The 25202-nt window shown below is 43.7% G+C and overlaps 1 protein-coding gene across 5 annotated transcripts in view; it reads left to right on the top strand.

Moving 5' to 3' along the window:
* Positions 1-25202, top strand: part of LOC125443139 (splicing factor SWAP) — a 113236-nt gene that overhangs the window by 20497 nt on the left and 67537 nt on the right. For all 5 annotated transcript variants that reach the window (XM_048515076.1, XM_048515078.1, XM_048515075.1 and 2 more), the window contains 3 exons: positions 19647-19890; positions 20828-20959; positions 21320-21413. In XM_048515076.1, coding sequence (XP_048371033.1) covers positions 19647-19890; positions 20828-20959; positions 21320-21413 — 470 coding nt within the window. The remainder of the gene's footprint in view (positions 1-19646; positions 19891-20827; positions 20960-21319; positions 21414-25202) is intronic.

The raw sequence follows: 25202 nt of genomic DNA, 5'->3' as shown, positions 1-25202 counted from the left end.
CGCTTAAAGAAAGGAGCTTACTTTAGAGGGGTTTAGTGGCATGAAAGTATTACTAGCTCAGGCTGTTCTAAGTGTCGGGCTAGATCTGATTTTCCATTTGTATCTGCCTGCAAGGGTTATTTAGGGCAGCACTTACCAAAATTGTTTTGATATCTGGACCGTGCATTTTTTTGAATTAAAATTAGAGGCTCTCTTGGTTCAGAGATATGCATTTTCTTAGTGATGGACAGGTGGTGGCCTTGCAGTTTGACAGTATGCCATTAAACACTGCTTTTCAGTATTTACCTATCACTTTACATTCAGGGCTATAGAAATGGACCTGTGTGGTGGTGGTGGTGGTGTTTGGGGGCGGGGGGCGGATAGTGATGTTTCTAGCATTCCTCATACGGTTCAACTGAGTGTGGATTGCACTGAATAACCTGGTTCTGGGTTGTCCAATTGTGCAGGGCACAGAGCAGTGGACATCTCCCACCAGGCGTAGTTTTTGTAATGCACTCTGTCTTGCATCGATTTGAACATTGGATCTTAATCAATTAAATGTGTGGAGTTCTGCTGTGATCGCTATCTTCTGTGCCAGTTACTGAAAGGGCAGGTAGAGATAGTGAAAATACGAGACTTATTTCTGATCTCATCACACATAGAAGGGGGGTGAGATATAAAATTTCCACAGATTTTGAAGCTGTTGGAAAAAACTATTTTTTTCCCCTGAAGTTTGGGACAATGTTTCAGCATTGTCCCAAAATTTCAGGCAAGCATACTTTTTATATATATATAAAAAAATAGGTAATTCTTTCTTGTCAAACGTAAACCTGTTATATTCCCTTAACAGCATAAAGTGCATCTTTTAATTATGCCATATAAACAAAATGGGAAGTGTTCTGAGAAACTGCTGCAATCTGCTGTACCCTCTGCTACTTTAGCGCATGTATCTTAATTTTTGCTTCCTGAAAGGTGGTGGGGCAGTTGAAATAGGAAAAAATGTGTTTTGAAATACATGCAAGAAAATACGTTATTTGAATAGAAACAGTTATAAAAGCCACAGTAGCATTCCCAGCATACAGCGCTAACCGCTTTGAACTTTGTAACATCAAAAATACCTACTATGTTTAGCAAACATAGTATATTAATTGCTGCGATAAACATATCCTTGAAAATATGTCGGCTGTGTCTGCGGTGCGCGTAGGATGGACCATTAATAGTCTAGATCAGGGGTCTGTAACTTGCGGCTCTCCAAATGTTCATGGATTACAGTTCCCATCAGCCCCTGCCAATTGGCCATGCTGGCAGGGGCTGATGGGATTTGTAGTCCATGAACATCTGGAGAGCCGCAAGTTGCAGACCCCAGGTCTAGATGGTTTTAAATTTTAAAAAATTCACTACACATATTGAGTGGGTAGGTACTTGTCTTTAAAAAGTGTGTCATTCGTTTCGAAATGGAATATTTCATGGGGTGTTTTTTTCTGTTCTCCCCCAATTTTACCAGTTTTTTCTATTACGAAGATTGATCGAAAGTCTCTGAATTTTCCTTTTTTCCTAAACCTTCGCACCTTTCAGTGAAAAGGGGTACCATCCAAACTTTTCTTTGAATATATGCGTTTCAGTGAGTGGTGCTGCCAAGCGGTGCTCATTTTGTGGCCCACAGAAAGCTGCGTTCACAAAGAGTGGTCTTTCGCTAGCATTGTTGAACCTTACCTAGTCCTTGCACATCTGGGGGTGACAGGAAAGGCTTCCCTTCCCATTCTCCCCTCAGCATGAGGCAAATAGTTCAGACCCGAGAGAGAGACTGCCAACGTGCCCAGAAGAGAGCAAGCTTTGGAGAAAGGGAAGTAAAAACTCCACTTCACTTCTCCCATCTCATTTTTTCCCAGGTGGCTGCCATGGTGGTGGTTTTATTCTCCCATCTCTATGGCTAACTTGCTGTCCTGCTAGTACCTACCCAGGTGGCAGCTGAGGGTTCAGAGGCTGTGTAGAAGGGAAAGGAGTATTGCAGAGAACAGGCCCTTTATCATGATCCTTGGCATAAGGCTCATGTCTCAGGGAAGTTCATAGCTTGCTCATCCTCCCAGACCCTCCAACTGTGACTGCTTCAAGGAAGGGACCACCTGCCAACAACCAATCTACTAGGCAGTGCCCCTTCCCTCTCACCTGGAACACAGGCCAGGTGCCACATTTGAGAACGGTGCTCAGAAGAGCCACAGGTGGCATTGCCAAGAAGCCACATGAGGCTTCAGAGCCACTAAAGGAATATCAGCGGCTTATGTTATAGCAGTCACCTTTGGAAAACCTTGATCTAACTCCTTAAGTGACAACAAAAGTTGCCAATTTCTGAAATGCAGTTCAGTCACACCCTGAAAGTCTGTTTTTGGACTTAAGCTGGAGAATAAATGTGTTATGGAACTTAAACCACAAAAGTGTGTGGTTCTAGCGTGTGGATTCCAGTTCTGCTTGTTTTGACTTGTTGTTTCTGTCAGCAGATATAGCTGAATCTGATGACTTTTTATGTACACAAAGATGCTCCTTTGCACTAGCAGTTCCTTCAAGATGTCAGCGATTGAGACTTGGAGCTGTTTTGTTTGTTTTTGTAAAATGTTGGCAATGTGACTGTATTTTTAAAAAAAAAAAATCACAAAGGATGCAATTGCCTGAAAATTGCAGAGTTATTCTAGGGAAGTCAGTAGGACAGTTTCAAAGCAAGTGATTTGAAAACTGCACACTCACCATTCGTGCTGCTTCTCCTAACTGTCGAGTCCATACAGAAATAATTTCCTAAATATGTTTGACAGACAATAGTTCAAAGGCAGGTGACCTAATTTACTTAATAAAGGAATGGGTGCCCATATCCCTTTTTGCAAAATCTTGCTTGTCTTGGCAGGAACTAGTAACCATTGGCTGTAAAATACTTTGCTTCTGTTGTCAGTGATTCATATTATCACTCATTCATATTATCATATGCCTACCAAGTGCTACACAAAAGCCAAATGGTAGCAACCTGTAGAAATTACCCAAATTGTATGGGAGCAGTGGGGTCAAAGAGGGCGTTGAGGTCTGGGTGCTTGACAAGTCAAAGCCCTACTCAGGACACCCAGCCCCATTTCTCCTGCTTCGCCAGGCACTCTTAGTACTCTTTGAATCATGACTGCAGGCATAAAGAACCGTGAAGCAAGGTCCATATGTCTAAGAGCATTTTGGATTTGTGTTTCTCTGATGGTATTAGTGGATGCTGCATGGTGAACTACTTCTTTGGGAATGAGATTTTTCAGAGCCAATTTGATGCAGCTTCTGGAGTTTTATTAAAATTGGGGTGGGAATCATACTTGGAGGTTTTGCATTACCCCTTGAGGAAGCCTAATGTAGATTTCTGGATCCTTCTTACATTCATGGATATTAGGGCTAAAACTTGTGTTGGTTTAAAAAAAAAAACCCCTGAAACTCTTGGGGTACTGAATCGCATGTTAAATACCAGTTTTCTGCTTACACAAGGTGCACAACTGTTGATGTTTCAGTTGCTGTATCTCAGTGCTTTCTCACTTATTTATTTATTTGTGTTATTTATAGTCTCTTACAGGGACTCCAGATGACTTGCATATCGTGAGTCAATACAATGAACAAAAGGGGGCATTCGTTCAATAGTGCATTAGTATTGTAAAAATCTGGAACCAGCCAGAAAGAACCAAAGCACAGACTAAATATTCACGTGGCACATTAAATGTGCAAAAAAAAATGTATTATAGGATCCTATACACAGTAAGCTATACACAGCAGTATAGACAAGTGTTGTCCAACCTTTTGGGTTCAGCATGTCAAAAATCCAGATAACGCCTAACTTGACTTTGCTGGTGTGGCACACCCCACCCTACCCTACCCCACCCCACCCCGATCAAAGAAGAAGAAGAGTTTGGATTTATATCCCCCCTTTCTCTCCTGCAGGAGACTCAAAGGGGCTTACAATCTCCTTGCCCTTCCCCCCTCACAACAAACACCCTGTGAGGTAGGTGGGGCTGAGAGAGCTCCGAGAAGCTGTGACTAGCCCAAGGTCACCCAGCTGGCGTGTGTGGGAGTGCCCAGGCTAATCTGAATTCCGCAGATAAGCCCCCACAGCTCAGGCGGCAGAGCTGGGAATCAAACCCGGTTCCTCCAGATTAGATACACGAGCTCTTAACCTCCTACGCCACTGCTGCTCCTAACACTGCAAAGTGTTATTTGCAGCTAGGTTACCTTGCTTTGCCCATAATAAAGCTGGATCCAGTATAACCCCAGGGCTTTTAAATGAGTCACTCACACCCAGCAGAACTCCATTAAAAGTAAGGAGAACATGTCCTTCAAGACCTCCCCCTTTCCAACCAGCATCACCTCCATATTTTGTGGCGTTGGTTTTAATTTGTTCAGTCCTATATGTTTTAAAGGAATTTGACCAGTTGTGGGGAAGTAAAGTTCTTTAAGCTAAGTTTTGAAAGCTCTGTTTTTCTCCATATTTCAGTGGCGATTCTGTAAGTCAGTTTTACGAAAAGAAAAGGTGACTGCCGTAGATTTATCAGGTGATATTCTCGTGCACATTTTGAAATCCATTGACGCTTGCTTTTGGAAATAACAGCATAGCATCTCGATAGATAATACTTCCAGACAAGCTTGCAGAAGCCACAGTGAGACAAGAGAACCTTGGAAAATAGATAAATTAATTGAGAAAGTGCTTGTAGCTGATGTTTCAAGACAAATGGAAAATTCAGTTTGGATGAAAAAAAATCCTGCTTGTCTGGGTTTTTTTTTTAAAGCATTGAGCATAATCCACAAGGCAGCAATCTCTAGACCATTTTCAATATCTCTGTGATTTGCAGCGAACAGTAAAATTCTCATTGGTTTCAGTGAGAACAGGATTAATACTGTTTATTTCCATCATAGCGGGCACGAGGAAGAATTTCTTATGGCAGTAATAAACAAGGGTTTTTTTGCATATGATGGTCTAACTTCGGTAGCTTCAGTCACTATGTACAGCAAACACTGCCCGTGACATGATACATGTTGACCTCTTGGCATAGTGTAATAAGTAATTCTGGAACGGGTCCAGAGGAGGGCAACCAAAATGGTAAAAGGTCTGGAATCCACACCCTACAAGGAGAGACTTAGGGAGCTGGGGATGTTTGGTTTGGTGAAGAGAAGGTTAAGAGGTGACATGATAGCTATGTTTAGATTTTTGAAGGGATGCCATGTTGGTGAGCGAGCAAGCTTGTTTTCTGCTGCTCCAGAGACTAGGACCAGGAGTAATGGGTTCAAGGTGAAGGAAGAGAGATTCCACCTAAACATCAGAAAAAACTTCCTGACAGTGAGGGCTGTTTGACAGTGGAATGCACTACCTCAGAGTGTGTTGGAGTTTCCTTCTTTGGAGGTTTTTCAAGAGAGGCTGGGTGGCCATCTGTCAGGAGTGCTTTGATTATGTGTTCCTGCATTGCAGGGGGTTGGACTTGATGGCCCTTGGGGTCTCTTCCAACTATGATTCTAGGTAGAGAGTAGACTGGGGGATGAGTGAGAGATGCTGTTTTAGGTGCCACTTGATACATATTCTTTTAAAAAAAATGTTGTAGTAGTGGTAGTTTATTATCAGCCGTAGTCTATCACAAATACAAAAATAGTATAAGAGCTTAAATTGAGTGCCATGGATACACTAAGATAATATTTCTAAAAACGTAGCAGTACAAAACAAAACGAGCATCACAGTTTAACTTTAAAATATTGTTTTGCCAGTTCCCATTCCATCAGCTTCATATTTTGACTTTGAGCACAGCCAAAAAAAAGGCATATTGAATTTTGGTTAAATTGTAAATGTTTATTTATAGCTTGGTCCTGGGCTTTCGATGTAATTTTTTTTTTGTATTCATTGATTTGTTTTTGCATAAACTCTCAGGGTTTTAGGATGCTAGCCCTGTGCAAGCAACAGGTAATTACCAGCCCATGGGGTGATGTCACATCACATTTACTAGTCAGGCATTGCCTTCCCCAGTCATTCACATTTTATCCCCAGTACACATTTTACTGACCTTGGAAGGATGGAAGGCTGAGTCAACCGTGAGCTGGATACCTGCATCCGACTTGCATCGGGGTCAAACTCAGGTCGTGAGCAGGTTTTTGACTGCGGCACTGCAGCTTACCACTCTGCACCTCTGGAACCCCTAATAGACTACAAGTACCATGTTTAAAGGCTAGAATTCACAAATGATTACTGTATTCATCTAAGGTTTTTATTTTGTTTCAAGGCAACAGTTTTCCTTTCAAGCTGAAAGTGTTTTTCCCCTTCGTTTGTACTCTTTTCCAGTGAGAAGGTACTTGATTTAAGGTAATACAAAGGATTGTGGAGAGCTTTTTGCATTTATAGTTTTCCCCTGAACTGGAGGGCATCTTGTGGGTGATTACCACTGTCTAATTGGGGAGGCAGAAAATTATTCTTTCTTCCTTGTCCTGTTTGGAGTGGGGTTGCCCCCTGCTCTGTGGCAGCTCGCAGGCTACAACTCACGAAGGCGAGGAGAGCCTTGAAGACATGCATCAGTCGATTCGTAAAACAGACTCCATATTTCTGAAGATGCCAGCCACAGATGCAGGCGAAACGTCAGGAGAGAATGTTGCTAGAACACGGCCATACAGCCCGGAAACCACACAGCACCCAAGACTCCATATTCATCTCTGTAACTCCCCACAATGTGGACAAAGTGGTTTCCAGCAGCACTATTAGCAGATGCCTAAGGTCGTGCATCATAGAGTCATACCGCTCACAAAAGTTGGATTCACCTCTGGGCATAACAGTTCATTCCATCAGGGAAGCAGCAGCCAGCTTGGCCTTTCCCAAGAATGTTCCATTGGAGAGGTGTTCAAAGCTGCCACATGGTTGACTATCTCAGCTTTCATCAGGCACTATAAAATTAACTCTTACAGTTCTGCTGATGTAGCCTTTGGCTCAGTGTTCTCCAACATATTCTCTGCATTCCTGGCGATGGGAGACTCCTCTGGGAGGTCCCACAAGAAGTCCTCCAGCTCAGAGGAAACGATCCTTGGTACTTAGCTGTGAAGGATCCTTTTCTCTGAGCAATAGTAAGACATCTTGCCCTCCCTATGAGTCATTGTCTTCTTTTCACACTACTTTCATTTTAAATCTGAGACACTTCTCTATCAGGTAACCTGTTTTTAACTTGTTTCTGGGTGTAACTTACCATTTCCTGCCTGTTCACTTTGTTAGGGGTACTATATAGGAACTGTTAGCTATGTTTTGCATGGCGTCGTTGAGGTTATTGAAGTTATCAATCAAAGTTATGGTTGAGTTTATAGTAGAGAACCTTCACTGCTATTTGGAACAACCAAACTGAAGAGCAGGGGACGATCTCACCCCAAATAGGAAGAGGAAAAAGAATAATTTCCGGATTCCCCAGTTGGATGGTGGGAAACACCCCCAAGATGTCCTCCCATCGCTCAGAGGAAAAGGATCTTTCATGGTCGTTTTCTCGAAGGAATGTTCAGCTACTAAGAGAATGTTATTTCTGCCCTTCCTATATCAGGCTGAAATTGAAAAGTGGTACGGTCGTTTATTGCATATTAAATATTTAAGTGCGTTAAAGGCCAGATGAATTAAGGTCATAATGCTAATCACCAAATAGTTGCCTTTAATAAGCGATTCGTCTGAATTTTTGCCTAAACCTAATTTTCTCAGTTAAGCTAATATCCTACAGCATAAAAAAAAAATCCCTGAAGACATAATAAAACAACATGGGAAAATGTAACCTCTCCATACAACGTCTAGGTCTTCATTCTACTCTGCAGGGAGCAGCATGCAAACCTCACTGTTTGGGGTGTGATATTTTTCAATAGTGCTCGTGAATTTCTGGGTTTTAGGCTTTGGAATTATTGAATCAGAATGACATGGAGGTTACGGAGTTTAGTCTGGACAAGTAGTTATCAGAGAGAGAGAGAGAACTCTGAGGAATCTTGGCTCTAAAACTGCTCACAGTTATCTGTTTTCCATCTTTTGCGTATTCACTTTTCACATCTCCCACTCTTCCAGGACTTTTGCAGTCAACATAAGGAGCAGAAACCTTTTTTTAAAAAAAAAATGTTTTCTTAGGTTCTCAAAATGCTGAATTCTACAGTGGATGACAGTTTTGCTTAAAATGCATACAAGTTCTTCCAAACTTCCATAGATGGGTTCAAGGTGAATGAAAAGAGATTCCACCTAAACATCAGGAAAAACATCCTGACAGTAATGGCTGTTTGACAAATCAGGGCAACATTTATTAGAAACAAGGGCATGGGTTGTAACTGCACTGACCCTAACAGTTTGTCCCAGTTAGAAATGAGAGAGCTTCAGCTTTCGAAATGGTGGCTACATATTGAAAAAAAGATCTTTTCCTTGGGCTTCTCTTGGGAGGCCCTACAAATGCTCACCGCTCCAGAGATTTACCATCGCTTAAAGACTAGATTAAGCTCTTGCTCTCCAATATTCTTTGGGATTATCCCTCAGAAATCTAGCCCTGCTATATACCTGCAACAACTTATTAATTACAATTGCAGATGGGTCATGACTAGAGCAAGGTGTAACTCTTTTCCGTCAGTACATCTTCAAGGTCGCTTCTCTGGTATTCCACAAAATGAGCGTTGCTGCCGATTTTGTCCTGATACAACTGATACACTTGCTCATATTCTGCTTCATTGTTCAAAATACAACAACATCAGAACTGATTTGAGAACTGTATTACCAACAGGATTTATTCTCCTTTCTGATAAAATAAAAATGGCTAAGCTTCTAAATAACTCTAATGTTGAAATCTCTGAAGCTGTTGCTATATTTTTTCTCTGTGTACTGCAAGTTGAGCAATAATGATCTTTTTGTTGTATTTGAAATTCTTGGCACTGGTTTTATGCCTAATAAAGGTTTTGGATTTGGATTTGGCTGTTTGACAGTGGAATGCTCTACCTCGGAGTGTGGTGGAGTCTGGAGGTTTTTAAAGAGAGGCTGGATGGCCATCTGTCAGGAGTGCTTTGATTGTGTGTTCCTGCATTGCAGGGGGTTGGACTAAATGGCCCTTGGGGTCTCTTCCAGCGCTGTGATTCTGTGATTCTATGACATGTGCATCTATTTCTGAGAGAATCTGCATTTAAACAAAATGAGGTAAAATCAGAACCAGAACTTTCCTAAGTAGCCCAAATCCTCCTCTGTTAATAATTCCCTTTTCGCCTGAACTCTGTCAGGGCTCTCTTGCATAATTCAGACTGCAGCTCTGTCTCAGCTAAAGCTAATCTGATTCAAGTCAGCACTGGATGATAAATTAAACATACAAATTGGATCTGGTGTATTTTTAATCAAGTGATTCCATTGTGTTGTATACTCTGTTCCACGGAAAGATGATAGTTCAGTCAGCTGAGGTGCAGTGGTTGAGAAAATTGTATGCTTCTGCATTAGAATCCAGTTTTGAATTAATATGAAAGTTATCGTTCATTTTTATGCGCTGCCTTTGTCAAAACCATTATTTCGTGCATTGTTGAACATGTTACTTTGATACAAGAGCACTGATGCCAAAATGTATTTTTACTTTCAAATGAATGGGAGGGAGCAGGGCTAGTTCGGCATTAGGACCCAGGTGGGGCATTCTACAACAAAGAAGGTACAGCCTTTTTTGTTCTGTGGTGGAGGAATATACAACCCTACTGTCATCTTTCTGCAGAACGGAGTATAGCATCAAATACTGAACCCTTGGCTGAAGGTGGGTTTGTAGTGGTAGGATTTGTTTTGGTTTAGCTTCTCAGAATGTGGTGAACTCAGAAAACATAGAAAATGCCCTGGTTTTGCAAGTGGATAATATGAAGGACAGGGAGCCACGTGCCGTAGTGGTTAAGTGCTTGCATTGCCACTCACACGGTCAGGAGTTCGAGCCCCCTGTGGGTCAGATACCCTGGCAGCTGGCTCATGGTCAACTCAGCCATCCATCCATTCTTGGTCGGTAAATGAGTACCTAGCTCACAGCTAGGGAATAAAGAATAGCCGGGGAAAGCAATAGCAAACTACCCCACAAAAGCGGCTTGCCTAAAAAAATCACTGCTCACAGTGGTACCCCAGGGTTGGATACGACTGAAGGGGAAACTTTACCTTTAATATGAAGGACATTGGCAGTGCTGTCCTAAGAGAGATAGCCTTCTGAGCTGTTTGAAGTGAATGGGTTTAGAAGGGTATAATTCTTCTTAGGATGCACTATTAAAAATTAAAAGTGTCTGTGGTTTTCCTTCACTTTTAAAAAACAAAAAGCTAAGGATGCTTTCCCCTGTGCTCATGAGTGTGAACCAGTTTTTTTTGTGATTCTAACATGTGCAAAGTTTTTTTCCCCCTCTACTGGAGGTAGAGCGTAGACAGGATGGATTTATTTAAACAAATTTGGGTGTTGTGTGTGTTTTTGGGTTGCATGGCCGTGTTCTAGTAGCATTTTCTCCCGACGTTTCGCCTGCATCTGTGGCTGGCATCTTTCCTCTGAAGATGCCAGCCACAGCTACAGGCAAAACATTGGGAGAAAATGCTACTAGAACACGGACATACAGCCTGGAAACCACCCAACACCCCAGTGACTCCGGCTGTGAAAGCCTTCGACAATATATTTAAACAAAGTTTCCCATTTTGCCATTCCTGTGGCTATACTCATCCAGTGGCTTACGAGTTATAATAATTGGCTCATAAATAAAGCCTTTTCATGTTGCCCTGATGTGCTCTTTTGTCATCCAGTTACATTCACTTAGAGAAAAAGGACGCACTTCCTTGAAGACAAAGACCACAAGCCAGTGTAGTTTGTTCCAGGCCTTTTGCAGAGTAAATGTGGCAGTGATTTAGGAAAAAGGCTGTCCATAAGATGAAAACATTCATAATTTGTCACAAACATAAATACAATGTATGGCCTATTGAATCATATTCGTAATGCTTGCTTAGGAAGTCACGTGGCTTTTTCCCTCGCTTTCTTTTGTTTCCTAGAAAAGCAGGTTTTCCGTTTATTTGCTGGAGGGTTCCGATTTGAATTACCGATGGGAGAAATGCATTCTTTTGAACATTCCTCTCTTTTTTAGACTATCACAACAACATCATCTTCTAAATGTCCCTGGGCTCTCATGGATATGGCCTGGACTTTTACTATTGCTGGTCTGCCTTTCTGTCTCCCAAGAGGGGCTGTGGCACTTACCCTTTGGGCTTTTTAGCAGGGCTTTAAGACAGGATTCTTTCATAGAGTTTCCAGTGTAATGTATTGTCAAAATGCATTGAGAGCAGCAGTGGCATCATGGTTAAGAGCAGGTGCATTCTAATCTGGAGGAACCGGGTTTGATTCCCTGCTCTGCTGCTTGAGCTGTGGAGGCTTATCTGGGGAACTAGATTAGCCTGTACACTTCAACACACGCCAGCTGGGTGACCTTGGGCTAGTCACGGTTCTTTGGAGCTCTCTCAGCCTCACCCACCTCACAGGCTGTTTGTTGTGAGGGGGGAAGGGAAAGAAGATTGTAAGCCCCTTTGAGTCTCCTTACAGGAGAGAAAGGGGGAATATAAATCCAAACTACTACTACTACTACTCTTCTTCTTCTTCTTCTTCTTCTTCTTCTTCTTCTTCAAAAGCTTTCACAGCCAAAATCAATTGACTGTTGAGGATTTTCCGGGGTGTGTGGCTGCAGTCTGGTAGCTTTTCTCTTAATTTTTCACCTGCCTCCTTGGCTGCCATCTTCAGAGGCATGTCATGGACGAGGACATGCTTCTGAAGATGGCAACCAAAGATGCAGTGGTATAGTTGAGCCATTTCCCACACAGAATTTGTAGGCTGTTTGGTTAAACCATGCTTTGTAATGTTTGTATGTTGGGAGATACCTTGAACAGCTGAATCTCCCAATCTGAGACATTTCACTGAGGCCCCCTATTATATTAAATACCATTGATGTAAACAGTTCACAGCTGTGTGTCTGTGACATGCGTTTGTAGTCATTTAGGTGTAAGAACTTAAGAAGAGCCTGGCTGGATCGCACCACTGGTCCATCTAATCCAGCATCCTGTCTTACAGAGCGGCCAACCACTTTTACTGGAGTTCCAGCAACAGGGCATAGAAGCCAGGACTTTTCCCTGATGTTGCCTCTTGGTATTGTATTCAGAGGTTTACTGTCTCTAAACAAAGTGGTTCTCTTTGCTCGCCAGTTCTAGGAGCTACTGGCAGACCTCTCTCCTCCATGAATCTGTCTAGCCCCCCTTTAAAGCCATCTATGTCTGTGGCATCTTCGGTTTGCTAAATTTTGTTTGTACTAAATGCAAGAGCCCCTCTTAGAATCTTTACATTCTGTAAAGAGGTCCATTTTTTCCTACAAGTAAGCAATAGCTCTGAAAGTGCTCATCCATTATTACTGAGCTTTCACACAATTTGCAGTATTCCCCCTGAACATGTTTGTTTTCTTGGGGTGGGGTGTTATCACATGCTGTGATAACAAGGTGCTAATAGTTGTGGGCTGACAGCGCCCTTTTTCTTTTAGTAGCCTGACTGCTACAGTAGATTGAGTGGGGGCAGTCACCGGAGCCAAGCCTCTTCTTTTAATTTTCTATTTCCTTGAGCTCTTGTTTGTGATTGCCTTCTCTGCAGTTTCCCCGTTTTAGATAGTACTGCAGGCAAACAGCCTACTGGTCCCAGCCAGAAATTATTGATCTTTTTTTGTGAACTAGATGCCATATGTACTTTATGCCACTTGATATAGTTGATACCAAGTGATAAAACTGTCACTTGGTGAATTCCTCTGCATTGATTATTTTCAATCTCTGACAGCCCAACTTTCTGAGCTTCTTTCTTTCCGTTTACTTGCTTCACCAATGCACAGGACTAAGCAGTCTTGTTGAAACCTCTCTTGTAGTTCAGGATGGCATCTTTTATATAGATTTGCATTGTGGCCATTCAGTGGAAACAGTGGGTGTGCTTCATATTTGATGAAATGCAGATGTAGACAGTCACCTGTTAGTAGCACACATATCCCTAGTGCACATAAGTGCTGTGCTTCAGTGGCAACACTTTACTGCTCACACTGGGAACTCCCATGACAGGCGTTAAAAATATTTATTGCCCCCCTCCTTAAAAGAGAGAACAACACTTCCACTACCTTCTTTGTCTCAAACCACAGCCCAGAATGGCAGTTGGATACCTTGAGTATGTTGTTGTCCAGCATTATGTCACTTGTCTTACTGTTTCATAAGATGTCCCTCCTCTTCTCATAGGACTTTTTGTTAAAATCACTGTGCTTCCGGAATGTGCATTTTATCAGAGCTTGGCAGGTGTATGCCTGTTACCATGGCACAGCATGCGACAGCCTTCCACTGTTAAGAAGAGAAGAGGAGTTTGGATTTATATTCCCCCCTTTCTCTCCTGTAGGAGACTCAAAGGGGCTTACAATCTTCTTTTCTTCCCCCCTCACAACAAACACCCTGTGAGGTGGGTGGGGCTGAGAGAGCTCCAAAGAGCTGTGACTAACCCAAGGTCACCCAGCTGGTGTGTGTGGGAGTGCACAAGCTAATCTGAATTCTCCAGATAAGCCTCCACAACTCAGGTGGCAGAGCGGGGAATCAAACCCGGTTCCTCCAGATTAGAATGCACCTGCTTTTAACCACTACGCCACTGCTGCTCCCGTGAAACTTGGTTTGACAAAATGCTATAGTTTTGCAATAAAGCATTTCGAAGTAGCTAAGCAGGCACTAAACTGTGGAGCTTGGAGTTCATCTCCAAATGCATGTCTGCTGTTGTCCCATTGTCTGTCTGGTTCACTGGAGATGAAGGTGCAGGGTCTGGCAGGCAGCCATGACAGTTGGGCTGACCCTTGAGAATTTCAAAGGACCCTTGAGAATTTCAAAGGTAGCACAGGCTTTGATCAATCTTCTTTGGCTCTAGAAGCAAGCCCAAAAATATCAGGTTTTGTATTTTAATGACATGGCATTTGGGCAAGTGTGTGTGTGTGTGGGGGGGGGGGGGTTGGTTACCTATGGTGGGAATGGAGAGGCACTAGGTCTGTGGTGGCGAACCTTTGGCACTCCAGATGTTATGAACTACAATTCCCATCAGCCCCTGCCAGCATTGCCAATTGGCCGTACTGGCAGGGGCTGATGGGAATTGTAGTCCATAACATCTGGAGTGCCAAAGGTTCACCACCACTGCACTAGGTGTTCAGAATAAGAAGGAAGGCAGTGGGGGGGGGGGGGCATTCCTCCTCCCTCAAGCTCCCTCCCCCACCACAAAGGGTATCAGATTCTACCAGCAATTTCAGATGTTTGGGAAAGCTCGCCACAAAACGGTCTTCTTCTCACCAGCAGAAGACAATGAAATTGCAACCTCTCTAACTTTGTCACACTTTCACCTCTTGGAGCATCTCTTGACTGTACTTCAGAAAGATAAATGCTGTCTCAAGGACTACTACAAAAAAGACACTTGTGGTGTGCAGTTCAAAATCTGTATTAGTTAGATTTTAAAGAGGCAACTAAAGAACTCTAAAAATAGCACAAGGACAAAAATGCAAATGTAAATTTGACCTAGCAGGGCGTTTGGATAATTTTAATACCAGAAAAGATTTAGAATGACAACATTGTATAATGAAAAGTAAATTATTGTTTAGAGTGGGATATTTTTTATCTTTGAACTTTAAGAAGAAAATAAGGGCACATTATTCAAGCAATTTTGATCCACGCATAGATTTCCAGTTGTGCCTTTTCTCCCTCGGTAATATTATTAGTTGCGGCCAAGTCTGCATGAATGCATTGAGAATCCATAGAAATGCTTTGAAGAAAAATGTCAGCTTGAAACACTGAGAGCCAGAGAGGTGGCTAAATAAGATTTCTTGCCCCCAGGGGTTGTGGCAACGGTAAAGAGTAAATTATTCAGAATGAGGGTGTTTAAATGTGTTTGATTTGCATAGTTTATCCTGGTTTCTTGGCATAGAGTTTTTAGTCCTCAGTATTCCATATACATGGACAAGGAACCAAGAGGTTGTGTTGCCTTTTTCTAATTGGTATAAATTTACAATATATATTTGGGCTCACTGTTCTTTTACTCTCTAAACTTCGACTTAGCTGTTAATGAAAAATAGAAGCAAAAAGCTGTCAATTCCTTTTTGGGAAGTTTATCCGATTCCGTGGGATCTGTAACTTGTTGCAGCCATTCCGTAGATAGTGTGAGAACTATTGTCCCCAAAGGGCTCATAATCTGAATAACGAATGCATAAAGGGAGCAAACAAAAATAATAATGAATTGGGATCTTGTATGGGAGTTTATAAAGACTTCCAGGGTTGTCTCAGCTGGCATAGCCAAACTGTGGTTCATCTGTCATTTCTGGGCTTCGGTGGTGTCTCTTTTGTTATATCCTGCCGTTCTACCAATATGGACTGTTGGAGTGGCTAATTAGTTGGATAGGGTGCCTCCTTCTACAGGACAGTTGATTGAGGTTTTGGACAACCTGAAAGAAGAATTAGAAAAACTCTGAAGCCTTTGCTGCACTAGCATGAAAGAATATTCTATATCCAACTTATGCAAGATGGTATATACCAGACAGATTGCTTAAAAGCTGGAACTTGAAAATATTTTCGATTCCCGCATGCTGTCAAATTTCACAGCACAGTGCAGAAAACAAACCTCAAATTGCGACAACTCAAAATTTCCCCCAGTTATAATCAGATGCCTGGAAATCTCCCAGCTTGCTAAGTGCCTGATTGAAATCTCTGTCTAAAGGTTGGAGCTTGCTTTTTCTTAAGGAAGGAAAGTGCTGAGTTTATCACACTAGGCAACCTTCCTTTAGAAATGGTTTCAATACCTTTGATTATCTCAGGCTTCATAATTACCATGTTATTAAAATCAGCCTGTAAAATTAAGGTTATGTGTTTTTGTTAATATTTTATTACAGTATAAATTAAAATGTGTTTTGTTCCCTCCCATAACAATTTAAAAGATATCAACCTGTTCATTAGCATCATCTTTGTTGTGTTCTGTGTCCACTTATCCATTATTGGTATTAGCTTATTTTTCCAGTATTTTGCCAACAGGATTTGGGATGCTATAAATACATTCTCCATTAGAATGTTTTGAGGTATCTCAGAGGGATCACCAAGATGGGCTTAATTTCAGCAGCAATAATGTCTGTAAACATTTACAGCATTCTAACAGTAGCCTAAAACATGCTTGTGTTAACATTAAAGTATGTACCATCTTTATTTGAAAACGTGTACCCCACTTTTCTTTCCAATATGTACCCAAAGCAGCTTATTAACATCCTTCTCCATTTCTCACGGCAACTTGTCTGTCAGGTAGGTTAGGTTGAGAGAGAGTGACTAGGCCTTTTCCACATGGGCCAGTAAATTCAGGGTGCAGCCAGGGTACATGAGCCCGGTGCAGGCCCAGGCCCTTCGCAGGGCTCCGGGTGGACAGCCCTGGAGCCAATGCAGTTGGCCAATGTGCCTTCGCACAGGGGCGCATCTGTTAGTGTACTTACCTCTCCTGGCAACGCAGCCGGCCACGGACGACCCCCGCAGCCATTCTGACATCTCTGGACGTCTATGCTCTCCTGCATGACCACGCAGGAGAGAGGCAGGGAGGAGGAAAGCAATAAGGCACAGCTTCATAACACTCCTCACATCCACGGCCATTTGCTCGGTTGCGGCTGCAAGGTGGGTTAAAACCAAAGAATCGCACAAAGTGTGATTCTTGAATAACCAGGGTTGGGGGCGGGGAGGAAACATGGAGCGGATCCGCATTAGGATCGGGATCCATGCAAAGAGGACATTATTAATACTGTAGAAATAGCGAGGGAGAGCCAGCATGGGGTAGTGGCTAAGGTGTAGGGTTAGAGTCTGGGAAACCCATGTTTGAATCTCCTCCACTCTGCCATGGAAACTTGCTGGAGCACTCACACACTCTCAGCCTTGACCTTGTAAGTGTTTGACTGGGAAATCTACAAGGAATACCATGATCCAGACATGGAGGTGGGCAGTGGCAAACCACTTTCAAACACCTCTTGCTTTGAAAACCTGGGAGGGAGGGAAAACTACGGATCCTTAAAATCCTTGGAAAAGGTAATGGGTTTACAGTAGGAAAACTCTTCCTGCTGAAACAAAATGCGTACCGTGTGGCAGATTTTGCAAGTATATAGTGAAATTGACAAGGGTGGCACACACAGTTGAATGACATTGCTGCGTCTCTGGCATGAAAAAGTGGTTTGGGGTCAGTTTGTCAAAAGTGCCATCCTTTTGTGTTACCAAAAGTTTTGAAGTGAACTATGCTACTGTTGCAGCAAAGTATACTGGCAGATTTCCCTTCTGGTGGTCAAAATTAAAGTTCTGCTGAATTTTATGGACGCCGTGTTCTTCCTTGTGCCTCATGTGTGTGCATGCAGATGAGTGTCGTTTACGTCCTGTTGCAAACAAGTTTAATAAAAGATGGCCGTTTACACACCATCAGTGTTCACTAATGTAACACAGGTGCCTGGTAAGCTTTGGTCTCTGTGTCTTTTATTCACAAAAGTTAACATTTCCTTCCTTGTAGCTTTCTTGTTTTCCTTCCCCTTCCCCTTCTGTGATCGCCTTGCCTTAAAATGCTGGGTCTAAGGTGGTTTTTATTATTCGTACTGAAGGGGGGGTGGTTCTTCCATAGTTGGGAAAGGCTCACTGCCACAATTTGAAATTAAAGCAGCCAAATTTCAGACATAACTCTTCCTCTGTTTCCAGTGGCTCATTCAGCTGTAGTTTTCATAAATATGGAATTCATGCATGTATAATTAATAAAATACCATTAACAGCTGTGAACTTTAGGTATTTTTTTGTCTCGGTAGGGTAAAAACCCTTCGTCATTTTTGTTGTGCTTGTGGAACGCATGAATTATGCACACTTTTCCCAACTCATGGCAGCAAGGTAGTCGTGTAAACAGCTGAGCCGTTTTGCAATGCATGTTACAGTGATCAAAAATGAAACACTTGCAAACATGATTTTTTTTAAAAAAAAAAAACCCCATTCATTCACATTGAATTTTGACAGTGAGAATGTTTTCCACCCTGGTTGACTTCACACACTTTTAATCCCCTTGCGTCTTTTGAGTTTGAAATCCCGTTCAGTCTTTAGAGTTAGGGGCGGAACATGCCTTTCAGGAGAGGAAACACAAATCTGTGTTTCTTTTGGGTGGGGGAGCAGAGGTTTTATACTGTCATTTTCAAATGGTGCACCTAGGAATCCTGGCGCTGAAAGATGGGAAAGTAATCCAATAAAATCCTGGGTTTCCCAGCAGTTTATCTGGTGCTGCTGGATGGAAATATCTATAATAGCAGGCAGACATTTCTGTAATACACTGGCTGTGTTGAGACATCACAATCAACCTGCATACCTACAGGACTGCCTCTCCCCGTATTGTCCCATTAGATTCCTCCGTTCGTCGGAGGGAAACTTACTGGAGATCCCTGGCCCGAAGGATGTCCGGCTGGCTTCTATTCCACCCTACCTGGTGGAAAAACTCCCCAGTGAGATCAGGGCCCAGCAAAACTTGAATGACTTCCACAGGGCCTGTAAAATGGAGCTTTTCCACCAGGCATTTCCATCTAGCCAGCTGGCCTGACCAATACTAACATTGGCCTACCATGGGTGCAGTAAGTTTGGGGATTTTTCGCCATCTATGATTGGTCTTGCTGTTTTAAATACTGCACTGTTGGTTATTTTATTATTGTACTTGGATTCTGTGTTGTTGCGCCCCTGAGCCCTGGGGAGGCAGTAGATGAATAAAAATATAAATAAATAAAATTAATTGTAGTTTAATTAAACCAATTTGCCCCAGGTCTAGAACAAATCTTTATGCAAAATAGGAACATTTTCAGAATTACTCAGAGTAAAATAAATCACGTAGATTTGCTTAGTTTTGTATAACTGGTGGAGCCTGCACGGTTTGCACCACTGAGTACAAATTCATATATACATTTAGCCCTCTCACTAGGCAGTTGCAGTCCTGTTGAGGAACGGGTTAACTTGAAAGCCACTCTGTGCTTCCTCTGGTTAAAAGAAAGCCGTTCCATAAAGCGACAGCACTTTTCCAATCATAACGAGACAAACATAGTTTTAATTTACCTAAAAGGCACACTAAAGTAAATTAACTTCTGAAGAAAAATGGGGGCACTTGGGATTACTTTAATTTTTTTTGTTCATTCGCCACCATTTGGCCCTAGTTGTGTCTGCCTCATTTAACCCAGATGTGTTGACATGAGCGCTGTTCCTCATACAAGAAAAAGCAAAGGACACATTAGCAAGTTTGAAAATTTGAATGAAAACATCACTGTACTTGTGGTCACAATGTTGCAAAGGAATAATTCTGTGTTTCTCCCTGTGTTTCTCCCAGCCAGCATGGTGTAGTGGTTAAGAGCGGCAGACTCTAATCTGGGGAACCGGGTTTGACTCGCCACTCCTCGACATGAAGCCTGTGGGGGTGTCCTTGAGCTAGTCATAGTTCTCCCTGAACTCTCTCAGTCCCACCTACCTCACAAGGTGCCAGCTGTGAGGGCGGACGTGATCGTAAGCCACTTTGAGGCTCCTTAGGTAGAGAATAGCAGGGTATAAAAACTGTTCTTCTCTTCCAAATTGCCTGAAACATTGATCGTAAAATGTCTTTTTATAGCCACCGTGGCAGCCATGTATTACAGTTACTACATGCTGCCGGATGGAACCTATTGCCTTGCCCCCCCACCCCCTGGAATCGACGTCGCCACTTACTACAGCGGTCTGCCGGCAGGGGTGACTGTCTCGAGCACTACAGGAGTCGCAACAATAACAGCCCCTCCACCTCCCGGCACTACACCTCCGCCGCCTTCTGAGCCAGCCGACGATAGTAGCGGAGCCATGCCTGTCACAGCTTCCGCAAGGTACCAAACTTTAAACCCACTATGAGGGTCAGCGTGGTGTAGTGATTAAGGCGTCAGACTTGGATCTTGGAAACCCAAGTTCAGATTCCCACATTGCTGTGGAAACTTGCTGGGTGACCTTGGGCCAGTCACACGCTGTCAGCCTCGATCCTGACCAATAGTTGGGTGGGTGACACCAGGAGCACGACGCAGGCGACCTCCCATGAATACCAGGGGCATGATAAAGAGGCACGTAATGCCCCTCCTCTCAGCTACCATTCCCCTGCACCTCCGAGCACATAGGAGGCACTCTACTCCCACCTCTCTAGCCAGCCAGCCATCCAATTTGGTGTCTCTGGTCATGGCTGCATTTCTGACAACCAGCAGTACCAGCTGACATAAACCTGGGGTGGCTCTTTCTCCCTCAGCTTGCCTCAAACTGATGTAAGCCAGGTGCCAAAGAGCCCCCCAGGCAGCCAGCCCACTTGTCTGCCTGCTATGCAGATGGCCCTGTGGCTTGCGGGGAAGAATCCTGCGTGGGATTTGAGGCTGTCATCACGGTGCTTCCAGAGAAGTAGGATTTGGTTACTGCAGATTTGGGGGGGGGGGGGGGGGCTGACATTGCAGATCAATAACCTTGAGCATCTAACACATTTAATTAACCAGCAGCCCCCTAAATCCTCTAAAATACCTGGCACCCTTCACACCTTGGCGCCAAAATTAAATTGTCCAACTCTGGTGGTCTTATGCAGATCCGTGTAGCCTCCTTTCACAGTCTCCGCATCTGATTTTTCTAATGCCTCGCGGATAGCTCTGCCTTATGAAAACTCACATTTCAGCATCAAATAGCTCATCGCTTACTCCCAAATGGTGATCTTTGATGTGAATTCTTTCACAGGCTTGCTACGTTCTGCTTTCCTCTGTTCTGTGTAAATAATAAACTTCCCATGTTTTCCAGCACAATTCCTCCTGTGGTCGCCATCATCCCCCCGCCCCCAGACATTCAACCTGTAATTGACAAGCTTGCGGAATACGTTGCAAGGAACGGGATTAAATTTGAGACCAGCGTTCGTGCCAAGAATGATCCAAGGTGAGCACGAGGGGCTTTTTCCTTAATTGTTTCATTATGTGACATGGTGAACGAGAGCAGCTTGCCCATCTCTCTTACTGACAGTCTGTTTTGCAAAGAGAGCCGTTCACGTAATGTGGTGTTCTTCCTTATATTAAAATTCGAGAGACTACTCAGAGTTAATGATGAAGCCTCCTTGCCTAAGACTCTCGAAGCTGGTGCTTCTGAACGTATATATCTTCTGGGCATTCAGTTATAAGTTATTATATTTCAAAATATCAAATAGCATTTCTGGACCCGGGGTGAAGGAATATTAAATGGCATTTGGCGTTGGCTATGTCGAGGTGCGTGTCTTTAACAAATCACATTCCTTTCTAACAGGTTTGAATTCCTGCAGCCGTGGCACCAGTACAATGCTTACTATGAATTTAAGAAAAGATTCTTCCTCCAGAAAGAGGCCAGCGACAGCTCAAAGGTATGTTCTATAAAAAGGAGCGGTGGTGTGCATTTTGCTTCTCTGTGCTGTGCTGCATTCAGGTGAACCTGAGATACAGACAGGGAAACCCTCCCTCCCCTCCCTTGCATGCCATCCCTCCCCCTCCCTCCACTAGGGCAATGTCCAGATGCTGAGCCCCCTCCCCTCCCTTGCATGCCTCCCCTTCCCCCTTCCCTCCCTCCGCTAGGGTGGGTGGGCCATATTTATGCTTGTAGACAATTAGGCTTCCCTTGGTTCTCCTGTTTCAGGGGAACAATGTTACATTCCCATGGGAACGATGTTCTTGGAAAGAATATTTAGAAACTTGAGCAGGCCATTTCATGCACCCAAACCCCAAGAGATGCCGGCTACTAACCTGTAGCTCTCATGTGGGACACAGAATTAATATTAGAGTGTGTAGAGTCCTACACAATAAATGCAGAGACTTCCTAATCCCTTATCGTATTGGGATTCTTATAGTACATGAGGCATTTGGCCTTGTCAGTAGCGATCCTGGAAATTCAGTGGAGGGGACCAGTCAAATGGCATCGGCCTTTCTCCTGAATATTGCTGCCAGTGAGATTCCTCCACTGTAAAAAGCTGAAATAAGACAAGTCTTTTCCCTTTGATTCCAGGTGTCTTCTGAAAATGTAGACTTACAACACACAAGCTCTGAAAAGAAAACTCAAAACTGTGCAGAGCTTTAGATCAGTTAGTCCCACCCTTTTTGTTATGGTGACCCACAAACCCAAATTTTCTTGGTATGGCAGTCCGCTTTCGAAAAACAAAACAACATTCGCAAATCAATAAAACTGCAAAAGCCTGCGACCCTCTTTCACAAATGTCGCAGCCCACTTTTGCGTGAAGACCTACAGGTCAGGAACAACCTCTTTAGGTCATCAGAATTCTCTTGGGTGGGGCGGATGACTGCCTGCAATATATTCATGGGCTTTAGGTTTTCAAAGGGCTCCACTCTGTTGTAGGAAAACGAGAGAGAGAGTTATCTCATTGCAGAAGATCCAGGGATGCAGAATCACTTTGGTTGTTTGCTTATAAAACAGTCCCCCATTAGAGGCAGGAGCACTGTAGTGCTGACTTGTCTACAAGGCCTGTACAGATGACCCGCTGCTTTGTGCTGTCATGTATACCATGAAGTTATCAGCTGGAATCAGTTATCTTTCCCATGAATGGGGAGATAAGAAGCTAGAAATCATTACCCGTGCTGTTTTTCCCAGAAGGTAAAGCTAACCTGCCTTGCCCTCTGAAGAGATGCCTGACAGTATCTTTGTCTAGGTAGAGGCAGCCTCGGAAAGTGGCATGCCAACACGGGTAGGTCACTTTTTAAAATATGGGCATTTTCTGTTTATCTGCCCTGAATAGTTTATAATGCCAAATTATGTTTATGAAAAAGATGGTGAAGTTCCAACATTGTTGCCAGGAAACAGTTTATATAACATCACTTGCCATGATGAGGATTAGTTTGCTTTGAAATTAAAAATTCCCTAGGCAGTTTGTTTGGTAAAACAAAACCCCTTGTTCCAAGGTTTAAAAAAATTGTGAAAGGTCTGGAATCCATGCCCTACAAGGAGAGACTTAGGGAGTGGGGGATGTTTAGTTTGGTGAAGAGAAGGTTAAGAGGTGACATGATAGCCATGTTTAGGTATTTGAAGGGATGTCATGTTGGTGAGGGAGCAAGCTGGTTTTCTGCTGCTCCAGAGACTAGGACCAGGAGTCATGGGTTCAAGGTGAAGGGGAAAAATTCTACCTAAACATCACAAAAAACTTCCTTACAGTCAGGGTTTTCGACTCTACCTAGGAGTGTGGTGGAGTCTCTGGAGTTTTTCGAGAGAGGCTGGATGGCCATCTGTCAGAAGTGCTTTGAATGTGTGTTCCTGCGTTGCAAGGGGTTGGACTTGATGGCCTCTGGAGTCTCTTCCAACTCCCTGATTCTATGATTCTAAGGGGAAAGAGTGAATGGGAAAACCCTGACTGAATCATCTTGTACAGCTTTATTTTGTTTTTTATTGTCTCTTCTTTTTTGGCTAGTTGTGTTCTCAGGCCCATCTGATGCCCACATCATTGAACAAATGTTACTTGACAATGGAAAAGGGCTTCAACATCAGTTTGTGGCATGGTAATGGAGTCAGCTGTTTAAAGGGTGGTGTGGGGGAAGGGCAAGCTTAAAAAATGCTGCAGAGCTCGCCCAAGCTGCCTGCATCCCTTTCCTCTCGTAAAAGCCTTGCAAAGCTAAATCAGTTTGCTGTCTTCAGGGTTTTCTGTCAGTGGCCCTTTCCGCACGGGCCATATACAGCGCCCTGGGGACGGCAAAAACGCCGTCCCCAGGGAGCCGTTCGCACAGGTGGCACTGCTAAAACGCAGCAGCGCCGACCTGGCTTACCTCCACTACCCCCAGGGTGGCGTCAGGCCACCTCCAAAAACCTCCCTCGTGGAGGGAGGTTTTTGGAAAACAGCGCGTTCCCACCGGCGCGGTACGAATGGCACCGCCGGGAACACGCTGTTTTCCCCGTCCCTCTCCCACTCACCTCATTGCCTTCGTCGCTCTACTGGACTGCTGAGACCCTCCCTCGCTGTCCTCCGACCCCTGGAGGTCGGAGGGCAGCGTGGGCGGGTCTTAGGAGTCCAGCAGGGCGACGAAGGTGACGAGGTGAGTGAGGGGGGGACGTATGGAGCCGCCTCTCCCGCGCCGGCCTCTGTGGGGGCCGCTCGCACGCTCCTGTGCGAACGGCCCCCACCCCTCCACCGGCAGAATTCCTGCTGGTGCAGGGGCGCCCTTTCCGCAGTGCAGAAAGAGCCAATGTTTTCTGTCAGTATTCAGTCATTCAGTTCCTCCAACAGAATAATGTTTCCAATTGCAGCGGTGGATATGTCAGTTCGTAATATTCCAACCTTAACGGCCTCAGACTCCCAGTTTGACCTGTAAGCTATTCATGAGGGTCTGCTGACCCCCCAGGAACAAAATTGGGAGGAGGTTAGGTTGTGGCAGGAAGGGGAAATTGGAATGTCTTGCTTTATGGTCTGTAGGTGGTTGGATACAACCCAGTGGATTATTTAGGAGAGGTTTTTTTGCTACAGAGGAGATAGTTGATGTTCAGGCATCTTCAATCGTATCAAAAAATACCAAATGAAATATATGAAAGGATGCTTGCATTCATCATTGAAACACTAGAGCATCTGTGGTATGTCTTTAACTTTGGATTATTATTTTTAAAAAGTTCTAAACTAAGATGTGTAAAAAGAGAGTCGGTCAATTGACCCTCACCCTCCAGTAAGTTATAGTAATAAGAACTTTTGAGCTTCTCTTGACCTTGACAGCAGCTGCAAATGGGGAAATTCTTACACTTCAGAAACTTTCCATTCCATTTGGCTGGATTAAAGCTGCAGCAAAGACACCCACGGAGAAAGCACAAAAACTGTAAATTAAGGCTTATTTATCGAAGTTATTAAATTTTGAATAAAGTACGTATTGCTCCAAAAAGTAATATTGCGGCGTCTCAGCTGTCTGTCAGTGAAGCGGCCGTTTAAATATACTGAGCACCCAGCGTGGGCTCGTCTGTGTGCCTTCCCCTAACTTTGAACTGACTTTGGTTCATTGGGCTAAGTTTGGTAAAATAATTTAGTTGAAATGTGTAGAACAGGAACGGGCAGCTATCAGTCCTGGGGTTTCAAGCCAGTCTCTCCCTTTAGGTAACTAAACAGCTTTCTCCTATGCCAGTGGTGGCGAACCTTTGGCACTCCAGGTGTTATGGACTACAGTTCCCATCAGCCCCT

Source organism: Sphaerodactylus townsendi, linkage group LG13 (genome assembly GCF_021028975.2).
Source record: "Sphaerodactylus townsendi isolate TG3544 linkage group LG13, MPM_Stown_v2.3, whole genome shotgun sequence".
Lineage (NCBI taxonomy): Eukaryota > Metazoa > Chordata > Lepidosauria > Squamata > Sphaerodactylidae > Sphaerodactylus > Sphaerodactylus townsendi.
Note: the sequence above shows the minus strand (reverse complement) of the source record. Positions and strands in the feature narration are given on the sequence as shown.